Genomic DNA, 20,582 nt, shown 5'->3' on the forward strand with positions numbered 1-20,582 from the left:
CAATTAACATTTAAGCCTGGAAATGTTGATAACGGCAATGTTTACAAGGGTATATTAAAACAACAAGCAGGCAGCTATAAAAAAAATAGTTTGGTCGCCTGCAGCATAAAAGACGTTCTGAGCGCTAACATATAAACAGAGGATGTGGAGCGCTGGAGGAAAGATAGATGTTAGACAAGGGGAGGGGGCAGCGGAGGAAAGATAGATGTTTGACAAGGGGAGGGGGCGGCCTTTCACGGCAGTAACAAAGCAAGGAGGAAGGCTGAGGCATCCTGTGGCGAGTTCCATTAGCGCTGTCTCCCTCCCTCCCTCCCTCCCCCCAATCGTAAATCCTTTTCAGGGAAAGTCCAAAGTGTCGTCACCTGTCACCCCCCTGTCCCCCTCTCGCTACAGCTTCACGGAGACATTTCCAAGGCAGTAAAACCAACAGCGTCAAAACAGGCATAAGTAACACAGTTTAGACGCAAAGCGTGTTGTTTTTCAACCAAGCTTACTCACCCAGCACTCTGCCGACATTTCAAAAGCCACAAAGAAAAACAAGAAGAGGTCAAAACTGACATAAGTAACGCACATTAGACGCAAAACGTGTAGTTTCTCAACTAAGCTCTTCCAGCCCTCTGTAAACATTTCAAAAGCCATAAAGAAAAATAACAGTGGCCAAAACTGGCACAAGTAACGCATTTTAAAGGCAAAGCGTGTAGTTTTTCAACTAAGCTGTTCTAACCCTCGGCCCAGCATGTGAAGATACCGTGATGGTTCTTGGTATTGGGGAGAAGAAACGTAACATTCATGCTTTTGTGTTGAAATTCGTGACAAAGACGGAAAAAATGAGAAAATCGCATTTTAGCTTCAAAACATCAAAATTCGCGTTATTTTTCGGGTTTATCGCGATCGCGATTTTTTCAGGTCCCTAGAGATGACATCATTGAAATCAAATGTCCTGCAACTGCCAAGACTATGCTTCCTGAAACGGCAATTCTGGAGAAAAAAATTAATTTTTGTGAACTGAAGGATGGAAAAATGCCATCTCAAGATCGGTCATATGTACATGTACCAAATTCAGGGACAACTCCATATTACAGGTCGCCAATTCTGCCTTTTTGTCGTTTGGACTCCAAAAGGACTGCTTTTTCAGAAAATCACAAAAGATGACCATTTCTGGAAACGTTTAATGGAAGATAAACTTATACAGTTCTACATGAATTCATTACTGCCAGAGTTGGTGAACCCAAGATACACCCGCAATCTTCCCATAAGAGAGAACCTAAGTAATTAATAGCTAGCAATTTTGTTCAGTATCGTCTGTGGACTATGTAAGAAGAACAATATTAAAAATTATATTAGAAGTATATTTATAAATAACATACATATATATATATATTTAAGAAGGAAACAAAAACAATATGGAAATTCTTTCCATAACGGTGAAAGTGAGTTAACACATTCATAAGCAGAGGGATTGTAATGGGTTGAAAGGATTTGTGATATTTGCAAACACGTTTTTGAAGATGTGTTATCAAGCTCGCTGCTCAATCTTACATTTTATTTGTCAGAACCACACTAACGTGTCATGATGTAGTCCTTCAATGAAGATATTTAGAAAACACGGCGGTTTAATTTCAACTTAAATATTGGGTTTTACAATGTACTTTTTATAGGACTAGTATCAGTGGCGGATACAGAAAAATCTCAAGGGGGGGGGGGAGGGGGGCGCAGGTCTACCTTTTCCACACACTCCCTTGTTACGTCACCTTGGTTGCTTGGATGCAGCCAGAGATCTTTTTCCAAGCTCTATCCGTTTCATTTACGTCTCGCCCGAATATTAAAGGTAAGTGTATGAATGTGTATTGTATAACATCGGCGGCCGGGTGTGCGCCCTCCCCTTGCCAAGAACCATGCTTGGTGCTGGGCTGCCCTGGTCAAGGGGGGGGGGGCGCCCCCTGCGCCCCCCCCCTATGAATCCGCCACTGACTAGTATTTATATAGGTAATATGCCAAGTGTCATTCTGATTGGGAAATCATGTTTAACAAGAAAACCAGTTTAAATGTGCTTGTGCAAATGTGTGTGGTGAGTTTGAGAAAACTGAATGCAGAAGGTGATTTCAAACAGAACATGTACTTAAAATTGGTATCTGCATAAATAAGAAAGTAAAGGTGTGGACATTGTTGGAAAAAAATGTTTATTTTTGGACTGTATGTAAATACATTCAAAAATTTAATTAATATTTAACACAGTTCTATATTTAAAAACAATTTTATTTTGTGGGTTATCTCTATGCATTATTTTCTTCTTCTATTTTGTTTGGTTTGTGGATTCTTAGGTATATTTCGAAGAAAGACTACCTATTGCTATTGAAGCCGTTTCCTAAGTGCGACTGCAGGAAAATTTTAAGATACTTTTCATTTAATTTTCTATAGATACCGAAGCCATTGTGAAATCAAACGTTTGTGTGTATATACATATATAATTTATGGACACGATACTGCCTTAATTGTGCACAAATCATTTCCAAACTGATAAATAAAATATAGTAATAAAATTTTGGTCGAATTCTTTAATGAGCATAATCCCACCAAAGGGGTAAAATGGGGAAGGTTTTGATTAACTAAACAATCTCTTTAAATCCCATAGTATGACAAATATTGCATCGTTTGAACGTATTATAACTCATAGGAGTGATACCAAAAACCTTTGAATACATCTTTTGATACGACCAACCATAAATGCAAGGGTCAGAAAAAACATGAGTTTGAGGACAGAAAAGTTCGTAACTTCCTTAGTAGACACATCATCAAATCTGTTAGTATTGTTTGTAAATGTTATAATTTTTAACACAATTTTTTGTCTGAAACAATTTTTGATAAGCCAAACGATTGCTCAAGGGGTTGTAAATAGCAAGGGTAGAAATATAAAAAAACTCAATTCCCATACCATGTACAATATTAAATACGTTCTTATTTATGGTAAAACCCTTAAAAAATGAATTATATAACAATTAATGTTAAATGTATATTTTTATTTTTTATCTAAAACTTTGGTCCAAAACAATTTTTGATTAGACTGCAAGAAGTTGAAAAAAAATGTCATGTGGAGATAAAAAGAACTAAACAAAACTTTCGTACCATGTACCTACATTATCAAAGTCATTCATATTTTTATTTAACTTTCTATATATTGTCAAGAACGTTTATATGAAGTAAAATATTATGTAACCAGCCATTACTGCAAGCAGTGGGAATAAAAATTGTTAAAAGACAAAAAAAAATCAGAACTTTTTAGTTGATATACAGTAAGTCCTCGGTTTACGTCGGGGTTACGTTCCTGAAAACCGCGACGTAAATAGAAATGACGCAAAATGAGCCATGTTTCATGCCACCGGCCGGCCACGGCCCAAGGTTGGGCGGAAGCGCTGGCATACAGACGTGACAACGGGCAATTTTATCAGCAAATGACAACCGACAGCGTGGGAAACAAGTCCAACTAGTACTTCTCAGCTTTATAGAATGGTTATTTAACCAGCTGCTTTATTACCTTTATTGATTGAAATATAAAAACAGATATATAGTACATACTGTACGTAATATAAACGCATAATGCATTCAAAGTGTAAGGATACAAAGTGGTTTAGCGCTACACAGATTTTACTTAGAGTCATTCGCGGGAGAAAACCACTGTTTTCTTTTGGAGGCTGGTAAGAACAAAGTCAAAAGAAATGCATACATACAATAAAAGTACTATAAGTATGACAAACATTGAGAGCCCTTGATTTAAAATAATCACATGAAGTAATAAACACCTAAAAGAGGTTATACAATAGCACGGCGCAATTCTTACAATTTACGTACGGGAATAATTCTAATAAAAATCAATGTAAAATATTTTTCATGAGAAACACTACTTTAAATTTACGTCGCAAACAATATAAATTATATCATTTTACGTAACATTTTAAATGAAAAAGCTCTGAATACACTACACATTGTGAATAGAATTCCAAAAAGGATGACGTGACAAGTTTGTCAATTTATTCCGAGTCACTTTGAACATTTTCCGATTCCTTTCCTACACACATGGAAGCTGTCGCCGCCTTTGATGTTCCGCCGAAGAAAGCATGAAGTGTTGTCTGCTTGGTTGTCTGCTTCTTTTTCTCCTTGAGGAGCTCCTCGTAGCACCTAACACTCTCCATTACGTTTCGCCGCACTTTAGAGCTCCGTTCCTCATTAATGTATTTTTCAGAAAAAATTTGCAATGCCATTTTGACATGGCCTAAGGCGGAGGTTAGTTCTTTCACTGTGATGTCTGTTTTCACTTCCGGGTCATCATCTTCACTATCAGTGTTGTCTGCTGCAGGATTAATTACCAGCTGGTGTAGCTCTTCGTTTGTAAGCTCTTCTACATTAGCATCCAAGACTTCGTCAATGTCATCAGTTTCGAGATCGTTGAATCCAGTTCTTTTAGCGATGTCAACGATGTCCGCGCGTACGTCTACAGCAGGAGAGGCATCTTCAAATCCCTTAAAATTATGTAGGCAATCAGGCCACAGTTTACCCCACGTCGAGTTCAAGCACTTTTTAGTGACCTCAGTCCATGCTTCTCCAATATTCTTGATAGCATGCAAAATGTTGTAGCCATGCCAGTACTCCTTGATTGTAGGCTTATCCTCACCATCTGTACCTTCAAGCAGCTGTTGGAATGTACGCCGCAAATAATAGGCCTTGAACGATGCGATGACGCCTTGGTCTAGTGGTTGCAAGATAGCTGTGGTGTTTGGAGGAAGAAAAACCACTTTCAAATTTTCATGCATTTCTACTACCTCGGGTGGGTGACTAGGTGAGTTGTCGATCAGAAGGAGAATTTTAAAGTCAAGGTTCTCCTTGGAACAGTACTCTCTCCATGCAGGGATGGCATACAAGTTAAGCCATTCCCTGAACAGGGGGCCAGTTATCCAGGCCTTATTATTTGCTCTTAAAATCACTGGCAGGTGCTCCTTTGAGTAACCTTTCAAAGCTCGTGGGTTGGCTGACTTGGTTATCAGCAGCGGTTTCATTTTACAGTCGCCAGCTGCATTTGCCGCCAACAATACTGTCACACGATCCTTTGCAGCCTTGAAACCAGGCGCAGTCCTCTCTTGTTTAGCGATGTAGGTTCTCGCCGGCATTCTTTTCCAGAAAAGTCCCGTTTCATCTGCATTGAAAACTTGTTTCGGCAAGTAGCCACCTTCTTCAATGATCTTCTCAAGTTTCGGGATGAATTCCTTTGCGGCGTCAGTGTCGGAACTTGCTGCCTCGCCTGTCAGTTTTATATTATGGAAACTGTACCAGGCTTTAAACCGCTGAAACCACCCGCGGCTGGCATTAAACACTTCCTCTTTAACGGTTGAAGTACCTTCAACATTTTTCATTTCCTCATTGTACAATGATAGAGCTTTGCTTTGAATAAGCCTTAAATTTACGGAGAAATTGTGCTGGTTCTGTGTTTCAATCTATACGGCAAGCATCTTCTCCATTTTCTCCATAGCGCTATTACGTGTATAATTCGTCTTTGTAGCACTGACAGATGACATGTTCAGTAAACTACTCATAATTTTGTCCGCGTTTGATCGAATTGTACGAACTGTGGTAGGTGGCAGACCTAACACTTTACTAATCTCAACAGCCCTCTCGCCAGAATCGAAACGTCTCAAAACTTCCATTTTCGTGGCTAATGAAACATGTGTTCTGTTCTTATTTTTTGAAATTACGTTTGAAGATAAATTTAGTCGTTTGGAAGACATCTAATGAAGAAAAAATCATAAATTGCAGTGAGCTGATACTGTAGGCCTACTACAAACGCATTTAATCACGATAAAGTTAACAACGGCACGTTTTAAACTCCGGCCAACTCAATGATATCATAGCGACTGAAGTGCCAAGGAGTTGGACGAAATGGGTAGGAGAAAATGCTGTGTCGTTGCGGGAAGTAGATAACACTTCTACGTGCGAGATACGTGGGTGGCCGAGCGGGCGGGCTGGTAGTATTGCATCACCGCGCGGAGAGCAGGAAGCGTCCTTCATGATGTATGATAAGATAAGGCGGTGAACGTGTAGCTTACGCTACATAGCATAAATTAACTACCGAAGGAAACAAAGAATTATAAACGAATTATATACGGTGTTTTGGTTAAAATAAAGATTTACGGTCATTGTAAACGACGTTATTGTGAATCGGCGACAACTTAAATTGAAACATGAGTACTCAAACATTAGTGACGTTAATCCGAAACGACGTAAATCGGTACGACGTAAATAGAGGACTTACTGTACTATCAAAAATGAAATAATTTATTGCAAAATTCCTTAACATTATCCAAAACCTTTGGCTGAAACAATTGTCGATACGACAAACTATTTACAGTTATAATAGAGGTTGGAAAAAGTTTTATAGTTCCTATAAAATATGTTGAAATTTATTTTTTACTATATTCATATTATCATAAACAATGATCCAGAGCAAATTTTTTTGTGACCACTAATAGTGCAAGGTATGAAAAGTAGTGTTAGAAGGTAATAAATGCGTAGGCGTAATATTAAATACATTCTATGTTATTCAGTCCTGGATGAATTGAACTAAATCTTTTAAAATAGTTTTGGGCCATGGAATAAGACAGTGTTCATTCGATCAATTTTGAATATTGTAGAACGTACAAGATGCTTAAAAAGTTTCAGAAGTTTATAGAAGTTTTTTGAACATTTCATGAAGCGATAGGTACTTCGAAATCTACCTAAACCTGTAGTCTGTGCCGAGAGGGATGGATTTTGTTTACTCAATTTGCCATACTGGAAAAACTGTGTAGTGCAGTGCTTATGAAGAATGTTGAATGACAAAAATTTATTTTGCAGCTGCCTTGAAGAAAATCTTTTTTGCTGTAAAGTATATTTTTATTTTGTTGCTTGAAGATTTAATATTATTGAATAAATATTTTTCTTTAATGATTTAGATTCTTTTCATTTGTTATCAAACTTTTTTAAAACTTATCTACTTTTATTTCATACCAAACATTCTTAAACTTAACAAAAAAAATTCCATAATCAAAAATCAAAATGTAACAGCCGTTAGTAAAAATGTGTGCCTTTTAAATTATTTGTATTTAAAATATCCCTACTACTGATTTTAGTCTGGAAATTTGCCTGTTTGCCTACGTATTTTTGACACCCTTGTGACTGAATAAAACTGCCCGCGCCCTTGGTGCAGAAATGCTGTTAATTAAGTAACCGATCAAAATTTTAAAAATATATAGATAAAAATTGAGAAAAAATTCAAAAGTTAAACATTTTTGGAATTAAATATACGTAAATTAAAATGCTCATTCACAGCGTGACTGTACTGGTGGCACCATAGAGGTTTTCAAGTAGTTTTGCGAATAACCGGGAAAACATCACATTGTAATCAACCATCAATGTAAAGTAGTGTCCAGACATGTATTTCTAAGTCAGTAATTCAGACAGAATTATTTTTTACGTTTGCAGTCACATTTGTCTGTGTGACATATACACAATAACTTAGTGTTAACACGTTACTAACAACCACTAAAATAAGTATTTTGCTATATCGCTACACTAAACATATATGCATTTGGCACGCCTGCTACGGTAAACTAAAGGACGCAGAGTGATTCAGACACATGGCGAGGCGGCAGGGCGGCTCTTATCTGGCCTACAGTGTCGGCGGGGGGAGGAGGGTGGGTACTAGAGGGGTGGGGCAGTGAGAAGGAGGAGATAAGAGTATTTCCGAATGTCGCCACTCAGCTCCGAGCAGGAACGACATGATATGCACGCGGTCACGCGTTTACTCTCTAGCCAGACGGCGCCCTTAAGGCCAGTAATGGGCCCTGCAGAGACAGCTGGCACCACCTGAGATTGATGACAGTCTTCCCACGGCAGAGTCCCTCAGATGAATCTACGACTGAGTTTGGCGGAGAAATAGATAGTGAGAGGAGAACAACCTGTTGTCGACATAGGACCTGCCTTACTATAAGCCAAAGACAAAGTGTGTCAAAGCCAGTGGAGCGACTGGGTCTGAGTAGTGGAATATAATAGATCCGAGAGCATGTAAGAGAAGGCTGTCTACCCCCATGCTTACGCAATAAATCATGATATCGGAAATTGCGAGTGTCTTTCCTTGTGAAACCCTACACATCATCATATACTGCAAGTTCAGCCAGCACCAACTCCAGGGAAGGAGCAGCTGTCCAGTAGCCTATACAACAACCAGCCACTCGTGACTATCAATGGATTATGTTCTCTTACCGAGGTGAGGGGAAGAAAACCGACCAGCTAAAGTCCAGCACTTGTGAACTTCTTCCCTCTAAACCGCGACCATTCCAGTAGAGAGAGACTCGCTTGATGAAGCTCCTTGAGTCTACACCAAAGCCTGAGACTGCGCCGTGGCCGAGCGAAGGCCAAGTGTGGCGGCCCCTAGGAGGCCTGCCGTATACTTCCCAACTCCAATCAAACATAGGCCGGCTCTAAGTCCCTCAGCCCAGGGACAACCTGGGGATAACCAACGCCCTGGAACTGGGACAAAACCCCCCCCCCCCCCCCCCCCCCTCATTCAAAGAAGATTAGCGACTTCCAAAAGCCATTTGCAAGGCATTCCCTGCTTAAGATGCCATCGCAAACTCATCAGGCCCTTTCCCCCAAAACCTCTTAGGAATATATTGTAAGACACTCCGAACAAGCTGTCAAGTGGTGTAGGCTCTCTGCCGATAACCTATACTTAAGGCAAACAAACAATAATATTTTTATGTACAAATCTACTAACATACGACTTCCGAGCAAAGCTTGGTCATCTGATTATTTTAACATAATATTCCACACATAATGTTTAAAATGAAAGAGTAGGGGTCTGCAAGTATTAAAAAAATATTCTGAATTTGTGATTAATTCAATATTGGATTCAAAACTTAAAACTGATTATTGGTAACTAATACATACAGAAATGGGACTCGTTCACGAAAAATTTAAATAAAAAAGTGTAGATGTATGAAGGCAAGAAGATTTAATAAAAAATTTTGAATGTGTTTTCTGCAACATAATACATAGGTACATAATATTCATATGTAACAAATACTGTGTGATCATAATTAAAAGTTATTAAAAAATACTCTATTTCAATGTACATTACTATTTGATCGACATAACTATTTTAAAATTAAAATATTCCTAGTTTGAGAAAATGAACTGCCAGTTTTTTTTTTGTATTCTACACCAATCTATCGTAGTTTCATAAAATAAATAAAAGCACACACACACATACAGCTTTTTTTCATCATACTGTATTTTGCATCTTTTAAGTGTGAAAGAAAGTTTTAGTGTATTTTTGAATTTGACTAGAACAAAAAAAAAATGTACAGAAGCCTATGCAAGAGTAATGAGCGCTAGTGGGCCTCACCTTGCAGATGACCTGGTCCACCTTGTCTGCCACCTTTGCAACGCCCATGCGCACCTCGGAGTTGTGGGCGCGCGTCTCCGAGAGGAACACAGCCATGTGCGCGTCAGGGGGCGTCAGGGCCGGAGGGGTGGCGGCCGGCGCTGGGAACACCGGCTGTGCCATCGGGAACAGCTGGCCCTCCACAGCGGCATACGGGGGCGCCACTGCATACTGCTGCACACACCCAATCCTCTTCACGCGACACCAAAATGTCCTTACATCTTCGATTACTCATAACTAGCTATGTACATCACATGATCCCACGTGACATCACATGATCCCACTTGCGATGAAAATTTCTGTGAATGTTTGTTATACAGAAATAAATAATTCTTGTGTGATGTGTGTACTTTGTGTTGGGCACTTTGAAATAAAATGAAGAATGAATGAATATATAATTTGAACAATCTTCTTTCTTTTGTAAATGATTTACTTGACTGCTTCAATGTTAAAAGTAAATAAAATAAGAAATTAAAGTAAAAAAAAAATAAAATTTTACTTGAACTACAGTGGCGTTCCAAGATATTCTTACAGTTAGTGGCAGGCATTCTAATATACTCTTACAGTTATGAACAGAACACAAGAATGTTACCTAGTGAATGCTGACTCTGCGGGACTTAATGATTATGTTGATCTCTCTGGCTTTGTCATGTGAATTACAGATGGTTGCAGAAGCAATACAAGAATACTTTTTTTTCAAAGCTAAGCTTGTGGCTAAACAATAACGCAACACCTTATTCAGGTCTTAATTAGGGATGTACCGATACCATTATACTAACACCAACTACTGAACAGAGCTGTAATTATTATGTTACATCATAGATAACAAATTATTTAAAATGATTATCAAAACAGCATAAACAAGACACCTAAAATACAAGTTTTTCATAACAAAAACACTAATTATTAAAATTATCAGTTATCTACGTTCGTAACACCAAAAATTTACTATTAGCACCACATAATATTTCCATAAAATTTTACATTTTGTTCCCTACATCTAACTATAAAATTGTAGTTTGCATTACTGAAAGTGTTTTTCTGATAATGATTGTTTACAAATGGTGATATATCACCTTATTCAAATAAACGTACGTACTAATGGGTACATCCCTAGTATGTATTCACAAAATAATGATGTAGACTTTTAATTACGTAGCAATTCCTGCTGATCTGAAGACAAATATTATCACTGAAACACTAACAATTTGTCTTCCCGTCCACCAGGCAATATGGGTTTTTCCCTGGATTTTCACGAGCAGGAAACATAGCCTGAATTTGCACCTGAGTCTACCCTTGCAAAGAAAGAGCATGCTAAAATATCAGGAAGTACCTAGTTGTCAACAGACGTGCCTCCAACACACCAACCTAGCCATCTATGTGCAACCGTAAGACGTAACGTGGCGCAGAGGCCAGACGCTGGACCAGCATTCCAGAGGACCTGAGTCTGCATTCCGGTCCAGCCATTCTGATCTCGGTTTTACAAGGTTTCACGAACTCCCTCCAGGCGAATGCTGGGATATTCCTTACCATGAAATGAGATAGAATCCTTCTCCGGTTAACCCACAGCGTAGATGAGTTTAGCCGTATCGAATGACCGCACTGTTTACAAGACGTTGAGCACAAGGAAATTATAATTTTTTTTTTAAAAAAGGGGGGGGGGGGGGAAAGGAGGAAAGTATAGTATAATCAATTGCCTAAGGCCAGTGGGTTTTCGGTCGTGTGTTCCAGTTTTCTTCGCCCATCCAAACTGTTGCTATCATTGGTGGACCCAGCCTAGAATTTTGGGGAGGGCAAATTACTGAAAAGTTTAGCTTGATCTGGAACACTTCCTAGTTAAATGGAGAGATGGAAAAAAAAAGTCTCTCTTACACGAATATTTTAACAAATTTCTGTCATCTTGACAATTCTTTATCAAAACTATGTTGTTATATAATTATTAGGAACACATAGTTAAAAAATAAATTACAAACAGTATAGTAGCAATAGAAAATGTAAAATCATATACTTTTCCACAAAAAATATTTAACTGACTTAGGGCCGGTTTTATGACCTCCGGCTAAAGTCCCGGCTAAAATTTAACCGCAGGCTAGCTCTTATTTCGGTTTTATGACTCCCTGTTAACGTCTACCTTCCAGTTAAAGTCCCGGCTAACCTAGCGGGTGGATAAACCGGCCGCTAGCTGCTTAACCGGAGGCTAAGCAACAGAAAATAAAATGGCGATGTATCAGGTGAGGTTAGTTGTTGCTAGTGATGATGACTATTTGAGGAATTCTATTGAATATTTGCAGGATGTGATGGAATAATTTATTACTAAATGTAAAATGCTTCGCTTTCGTCAAAGTTTTATTAAAAATTACATGGCATGAAAGTGTAGTCACGGTTTTCTATTCTCGTCGAGTCGTGTATTATTATTTGACTTTAATTGATCACGAAGTACATAAACGTATGCTATGTATATAAACTTAAATGTTCCTGCTTAAGAATATGTGTAAATGTGTAAATAAGTGAATTTTAAAATTGCAAAACAAGGGTTATTATTACCGGTAGGTACCTATAAAATGTGTGTTTTCGTGGAAGTTGTATATGTGAATTTTTATTCGTAATACAGTGGACATATGCCAGGAATGAAATGAATGCACTTCATACGACTTCAGACGTGGTTATAATTCAATGAATACAATTGAATGTGAAAATAAATGTTACCCAATTATCCCTTCCCTATCTTACAAACCATTAGGTACTTATTATCTACCTGCCACGCAAGTGCAAAACGAAAACAGCACTGGAATTATTCTGTTTACCGTATCCAAGTTTATCCCTTGATCCTATCGGCATGACCCTTTATATGTTGGTCTTGTTTTACATTATACTTGCTGTTTTAATTTAGAATGTTGAAAAATCCTGTACAGAACACAAAATACCTAACATATCACGATGCAAACAAATTATGTCAGGTCTTGTAAAAATATATTTCTTTCGTATACATTTTACAATCATAATTATTCCCCCAGTGAATATATCTAGGATCTCTCGACCTACTAAATTAAAACAGCAAGCATCCTATACCACAAACTAATTCCATCAGGATCGGATTAATTTGGATACGTGATACGAAACTATTAGTACAAAAATGAAACCTACACCAGTGAAATGAAAATCGACAAGTATTTTCCCGAAACAGGATCTATATTATTTGATTATGAAATAAATTTATGAAAGAAATAAGTGTTCTCTAGCAAAAATGTCATCCCTATTTTTTTGTTGGTATAGAATTACTTCGTTAGTTTTGGCTTAATATATAACCTAACAAAATCATGAGTTCCAATACAAGAGTAAAGTTGAAAACACACGGTTTTGAATCGTAAATTGTAATTTTATGGTTTAATACAAAGCAGGTTTGACGTCAAAGTAGTTTTTGGTTAATTTAATTATATCTGTTGCAAGATAAAGTTCGCGGCATATTTCTTTACTGCAGCTGTAAATATTCCGAATCACAATACAAACAAACAGCTGACTAACATTCTACCAGAAAAAATAACTGTCTTGCAACAAAAGTTACCAAATTATGTTTTATTTCATTACCAACACACCCATTATTACACCACACGCTTCGTCAGGTTCCGGTTAGCCAACCGCAGGCTAAGTATGGGTCATAATACACCCCTCGTTCGTTAACCGGAGGCTAGCCTTACCTGGAGGCTAGCTAACCTGAGAATTTAGCCGGAGGTCATAATATCGGCCCTTAAAAAGGTCACATGTGGAGTAGATTACCTTCAGCTAGCTCTAGTGTTTTAAATCTCTGTGTGTTTAGTGGAGAGGTAAGGGGGCGACTGGCCCTGTCGTCCCTCCCGTACGACCGCCACTGGTTGCTACTTAGACATCTGCGAATTGTGATTTTTCAGTTCGAATCGAATTTCAAAAAAATTCACGAGTTTAGAATTTTTTTCGAATCGAATTTGAGAATATTTATTAAAATAACATAGATCATTAAAAATTTTTCACATACCACCTTTGAAAAACTTGTCACATAATTCACAGTTTAAATCAAGTAACTAAAGGGTCAATCCATTTCAAATCATCCAGGGGTATACACCCCACCCCCTCAGATTTTCTTGAAATTTTTTTTACAGCACCTATGAACAAATATAACAACACGTGTTTTTTTATTTTGGCCAAATTCGCTTTAGTTTTTATTTTATAAGTTTTTTAGAAAATGGTGCATTTTAACTGATCTGTTATTTGAGGTGCAAGATGAAAAAGGCACTTTTCAGTAAAAATTTAATCGTGAAGTTATTATTTAATACTAACTAATGAATTTTACAATTATTACTTGAAATTTCATCAGGGTTCCAAAAATCAGGTTAAAAATAGCATTTGACTAATATTAAACCCTGTTTGCACTCTTTAAAGTTGGTGCTCTGCAATGTTTTTCATCTGTACAGCGATTTCCGTAAATGTTCATAACTTTTTTCTGGCTGATCCAATGAGGCTGAGAAATATCTCATTTGAAAGAGGATAAAAAGTACTATAATAATATAAAACAAAATTAATGGGTATTTGATGTTATCATTCGATAAAAAGGGAAAAACATATTATATTGCTGAAAATATTCATGTTAGCTGTAAATCGTTATCAAATTAATAGTTAGAACAATTATATTAATTTTATTATTACACATAACAAATAGCTTATACACTCTAATAGGCTAATGAAACTAATCATATAGTTTTAATTTTGTAAAGATTACTACTTAGGATTTTTAGGTAACATTCAAGTGTCGAGTAGGTAGTTAAAGTGGGTTAAAAATTATAGGTATTAATAAAGTTATTTAATTTTTTGGCTTACCTTTTTTGTTGATATGAAACTTAATATTTCCTTGGCCAGGTAGCATTAATGTTTTTAACACTTTTTTTTTTATAAATACTGAACATCATTCGTCCAACTTGAGCACTTAATTGTGGAACATCTAGGGAGCAAATTATGTTTTTAAAAGGGAACCAGCACTTATCCTCTCTTCCAACATTTCGGTTTTCTGGCCAAAAAAATGTCTGTGATGGCCAGTGAGGGTAAATAAAACTGATATAAGAATCTTTATTGTCATCATCAAGCTTCAAAATGAGTCCAATGAAGCACTTATCTTCATACACACAGCCTATGTAGGTATTTGGTTGGAAATGTAGAAGTTCTAGTTTTTGCGATAAACTATACCTCGATGAAAAATCTTTGAAAGATCTTGTGCCAGGTACAGTTTTATGTTCACTAAAATGCTGAGTCAACTTTGGTTCTACATTTTCTACACTATCTATATTAATGAATTGAAATATTATTTTTGAAAAGTGTTTGCTACAAAACTTAAACATTTCTTCTGGTGTGCAAATTTGGTCTTTATATGGTCTTTGGATGTTGGCTCTTGTAACAGATCGTTTAACAGAGCCACCTATACCATCGCAAGCACATTTTCCATGGCTTGTGGCATGAAAAGTCCAGGAAGTTTTTAGACTAAAATCTGCTTCATTAAAACAAAGATTGACTAAACTCTTGAAATTTTTGTATTGTGCAGCACAGCCATCTGTGATGTATTCTGTTGTTACTTTTGGTTGTTTTGCTTTCATGCAACTGCAAATTCTGCTTTGTACTTCATAAACAAAGTTTACATCATGTTTCATGTAATCTGATAAAAAGCAAAATGATTGCTGTGAAACAGAGGAGCTATCATTGTCTCTGTAATAAACTACTACTGGATGTAGTGTGCAAGATGCATGGGACCATTGATAACTTTGAATCTCATCTTGAAGGATAAATCTGTAATTTTCAGAAAAATCCATAAAGCAAAGCACTTCGTTTTGGGATACAAGAAAATTGACAATATCAGGATGAAGACCATCAGGAAAACCAAGTGAAAATGGAAGAACCAGAAATTATGTCTTATAGTGTTATAGTTTATAGTTAGGCCACGATTATAAGGCGAATTGCGAAATCGCGAAATTTTCCGCAAATTTATATGGAAAATGCGAAAAAAGTGATTTTTAAGAAAAATTGCTAAATAACACCGAAATTCCACAATACAAGTCTCTTATATTTTAATGTGAAAAGCTTGATAGTCAAGAATTGCCCGGGTCCTGGTTGATAAGCTGGAAGAATTTACTGCCTTGCATTTCTACGTGCTTCCTCTAATCAGCTTTAGGGAGCCGTCTGGTCGGCGTGTGTGTTAGTGAAGCGGGATGATAAGAGCGACGCTCAATGGTAGTTCTAGCGCGGTAAAACCTCTAAGTGCAAGGCTCTGAACTGGCGCGCAGTCATCTCGTTCCCTTCAGATAACTGTGAAATTTGAGCGGTGACCGTAACATTATATGGCGGAAAAATAAAGATAAAGGTGTAATGCATTTCCCTCTGATACTTTCAAGAAATTTGTAACGGGTTTTTTACACCTAAAACTTCGAAAACATGCCTTTTAGCCATTTTATCTCCTCTAAATCCTCTTGATCCGATATCAAAAGAACCAGTTGGGCATTAACAAATTCTTACATGCTTTTCGTAAACAGACTCCAATTGGATATCTAGTGTAGTTTGGAAATCGCGTAGGTTTTTCGTGGCTGTGCGGGGTACACGACTGTAGTTGCCATCAGTGGCGTAGCCAGGATTTATGTATGGGGGGTGTTAAGAAGCATGCCCCCCCCCCCCCCCCCCGTGTTAAAGCGGGGGTCCGGGGTCCTCCCCCGGGAAAATTTGAATTTTAAGGTGTAAAATAGTGCTATTTTAGCAGTTTTTGGTACTTCAATTTAAATATTGTAATGGTAAATTTTTTATTAATTTTAATATGAAATTTGTTTAAGTGATGAATAAGAAATTAATTAAAGATTTGGTGCTAAGGGGGGGAGGGGGGTTGAACCCCTAGAACCCCCCCCTGTCTACGCCCCTGGTTGCCATGCGTCACACGCCGAGAATGTTGTCTGGCAGGAAGGGCGAGTACAGTTCATTTGCGGTAAAAATGAATACTTTTACGGCCCTGCTAAATTTTTCCATTAAAGAAATTTTGAAGTTTCAGTGATTTTCTAGCAGAAATAATGTTGTGTAACTAACAAATAAATTGTATCAACACAATTAACGGTAAATGGCTCTCGCGGGGGCCCTCAAAAATTTTTCAATTTACCCCAAATGGACTATACAAACCTGGCTGCACGCTGTTTGGGGAAGAGGAAGGATGTTGACAGTTTCACATGCCAAAGAACGTTGAAGTAGGAGGGGGATAGAGACACGATGGTTTGTATGCCTGGGAGGGATGAACCTTGAAGTCTGGGCAAGGGAAGGAGAGGTAAGCCGTATGACGTCATGCATCCGCCACCTGTGCTGCCGCCAGCCTGTCTAGACGGATTCCCGCACTCCCACTTACGTTGTACAAGCTACTGCTGCCGTATTTTTAAGCCGAATGTCCCCCTTTTTTTTCTCTTCTTATACGAACATTAGTACAATTATTATAAACCAACACAAAATATATGCTGCGTGTTAAATAATGGCTTTTTATAAGCTTTTATTGTGAGTTTTACCATTTTTTCCCCCAATTATTTTTGTTTTGGTGCCAAAATATCAGATTTTTTGACGGTTCCTGAGAATGTATGGAACTTTTTAAGAGAAAATGTTTAACCAGAACATTACAATGTTGATTACATGTGATTCTAAACAACACAATAGGCCCAACTGCTATTTTTTATGTCACAATCGTGAAATATATTGTGTAAGTACCATGAATAGCTTTAAAAAACCCATATTTTTTTAAAAGATGAAATAACGACGAAATGTGTGGTTTTAAATGACGAAATCAGGTTCAAAATAATACCATATAATCTTGGCTCTATTTATAGTAAATGGGATTTAAGTGGGAAAAACAATGGGAGGATAGATATGACTGGAGGCAGAGTAGAAAGACATTAAACACAGAAGGGATGAGATTTAGCTAAAGCAGTGGTTCTCTAACTATTTCCAATCATGACGCTGATTAAAACTTTTACCAGCTTGCTGACCTAAAGTGACCCCTCCCCTCAGCTTCATAATGTTCCAACAGTTATAACTATCAAATGTCCAAATGCAATAACATGTATGCATTTGCATTTTTTGGTATTTTCAGTTCATTGTATAAAAAATTTGACAAAAATTAATACTTTTTACTGAAAAAACAATGTCAGATTATGTGCAATAAAAAATTATCTTTAGTTTAGAAAAAAAACTTTTTTTTTTAAACTCCTACAAATTACTAGCTGGTGCAAACATGTTTCTCATTGTGTAGATTGTTTTTTTTGTTTGCTTAGTGCGACAAAGATAGTGAAACATGAAGAGTCAGACCAGGTGTATTGTCAGAACCTGCCAAGCTCTATAGCAAGGAACGAAGGAACCTTCCAAGCATTTCCCTTAAGTAATTTTAGGAGATCATGTTAAGTCCAAACAGAATAGCCAGACCAGAATTCGAACCTGGCGTTTCTGAGATGCGAGTCCCGTGTCATTACTACGCCATCGCGATGGGATGTGATTGGTGGATACAAGCTTATATGGTGAATTGGGATAAAATGATAGAACCTAAATAGCACCGTAAAGCATTTCAATACAACAAATAACACCAGAATGCATGTTAATACACCATTTAGCACCGAATGTAACTAAAAACCTGATCAATCATCAATTTAAAATTAAAAAAATGTTATCCTTTACTATGGTAAATTCATCTGTTATTAATTTCTCACGAATTTTGTACCAAAATCTATTAACTAAATGATTTGGAAAAAAATTTAAAGTGTTTGATATTTCATCTCTTGTTTGTAACATGTTTTTACATGAACAACATCGGAACATTTTTCAAAAAACACAAAAATTTGCCAATTTATTTACATTCATTCTGAGCAGTTCTGTTTTAGACATGTTTATAAATAATAATTTTATTGTACCTAGTTCATAATGTGCCAGTCAACGTAAGTATATTTTGGTGAAATAAATATTTTAGTTTCAGACCTGTTGAAATGATAATGTGTAAAATAAAAACAATATCACTGAAATCTTCTGTTTTGTAATCAGTCAGACTGTTTACAGTTTTTGTTTTATTATCTTTATTATTGTTATAAACTAATTTGCATCATTTTGTGATGAATCATAATTCATGTAATAATTATTGTATGTTAGGACAACCATTTGACAGTCATATAACACTACATCTTATCATACCTATTTATTTTTAGGGTCATCTGAATTATTATTCCTTGGAGTGTTATTCATTTTGCCATAGCTTTCAAATTTATATTTTATTATTATTATTCATTTCACCTCCCAACTGCCTTGCCATTGATAAATGACTGGTAAAATCTTACAGCTCTTTGGTTGCTGTGAGCAACCAAATCAACAAAATAGGTCTGGAAGGAAGGAATAGAGAGAGAAGCCTTCGGGACTGCTGAGGGGAGACGTGGCTCAGGCTGGGGCTGGCCAAATCCTTGGTTGCCCGCTCAAGTAACTGAAGATGCGCATCACCCGCGATTGAATTAGATAGAGGTCCATCTACTGGAAGTCTCGAGCTAGTATTTACTGACTTTGTAAGTCAGAAGATAGGGAGTTACGACGCATTGGCGAAACACTTCCGCGTCGGTTGCTTTCGGCCATATTTGCTTCAAGACGACGTTTGCAACTCTTCACTACAAACATTTCTGACGTATCGTGAGATCCAATTTAACTATAAACTTTTCAGGACCTAGAGGGACGTCGATCTTCAATCCAGTTCCTGATGGTATTGTCATCACCGTAGTTGCATTTTCAGCACAACCGTATAATTTCCAGTGTAGCTGAGTACCACCTGGAGATCCGACAGATCCAATAAGATTTCTCCCAACTCCACACAGCTAGTTCCGGCAATTTTATTGAGTACCCTCTGGCCCTATCATATTTCAAAGTTACAACTCAGTTTTACAACAAAATGAAATTAAAATCTCTTTTTAATTGTTTCGTTCTCCTGTGTCTTAAGATCTAATTGAAATACCTAAGTGAAAGGATATTTGCATTATTTGCTCTAGAATTAAACAGACATTGCCTATTGTTGCATAAACTTAGTATTTATTAGTCAAGTCTATCTTATTGAATATTAATTGGACCATATAGACCTGACAGTAACTTTACGCAAGGATATACATACCACATCTAATCTCACACTTTCTCTCACAACTTCAGTGTCGTGCTAGCTAGGATAACAGTTTGGTAATTACACCAGCAACATCTCGATCTGACGCCAATGAGGGAGGAGATAGTGTATATATATATACACACACAAACTATATAAATTACAGTTTGGCTTCCCAATGCTGGGACAAAGTACATCATAGTTTGGCACCCAACGTGGGGCTCGACACAACACCGTTAGCTACAGTTTTGAAAATGAAATTTGCCTTTAAATAAAAACACAAAACCTTGTACCCTGTGAGTTGTGATATAGGGGCCCCTCTCTCAAGGAACGGGCTGCGTCCCGGAGGTTGGGAATCACCAAGCCAGGGTTCAGAACAGTTACATAAGGACACAGTCCTGGGCAGCCATTGCTGGCTGTCACAGGGCTATTGTCATTGCTAATGTGGATCCAAGGGCAGAATACCTGAACTTAGCATTGAGCTCCCAGCCCGCCACGAGCACCAGGCAGCAGACAACCTCCAGTTTTGAAGTTATAAAAATTAGTGTCAGAGGAATTTATATTTTTAAGGACACTACGAAGCACGGTGGTCGAGTAGTTAGAACCCTCGCCTCCCAAGGCGACTGGGGTTCAATTCCTGGCGTGGTCGAACTCATATTTTCGCAAGTGGGAAATGTGGCGGACGTTGCCATGGCCTATGGGTTTTCTCGGGGGTCTCCCACTACCCCCATGAATTCATTCCGTCGCTGCTCCACACCCCATCTCGCCTCTACTCACACTATCCCCAGGCTGGCCGGAACGACAGGTCTGTCCCTTGGGTAGGGACAGCCCCATTCCATCCATGTAGACCCTGCCTCAGGCGGGAAACTACATGTTGATTTACTTTACTATGAAGCATAGCTGCTTTGCTGCAATTTGGCCATTGACTGAAATTTAAAGTGTTTGAGAAAAGGTAAGAAGTAG

At 37.6% G+C, this 20,582-nt stretch overlaps 1 protein-coding gene across 2 annotated transcripts in view; it reads right to left on the bottom strand.

The window, feature by feature from the left end:
- Positions 1–20,582, bottom strand: part of LOC134546318 (FK506-binding protein 15-like) — a 123,382-nt gene that overhangs the window by 51,885 nt on the left and 50,915 nt on the right. The window contains exon 10 of one of the 2 annotated variants that reach the window (XM_063389058.1): positions 9,431–9,640. In XM_063389058.1, coding sequence (XP_063245128.1) covers positions 9,431–9,640 — 210 coding nt within the window. Of the gene's footprint in view, positions 1–9,430; positions 9,644–20,582 lie in introns of both variants that reach the window. The other variant, XM_063389057.1, reaches the window with a different exon arrangement.

The sequence above is a fragment of the Bacillus rossius genome, chromosome 1 (genome assembly GCF_032445375.1).
Source record: "Bacillus rossius redtenbacheri isolate Brsri chromosome 1, Brsri_v3, whole genome shotgun sequence".
NCBI lineage: Eukaryota > Metazoa > Arthropoda > Insecta > Phasmatodea > Bacillidae > Bacillus > Bacillus rossius.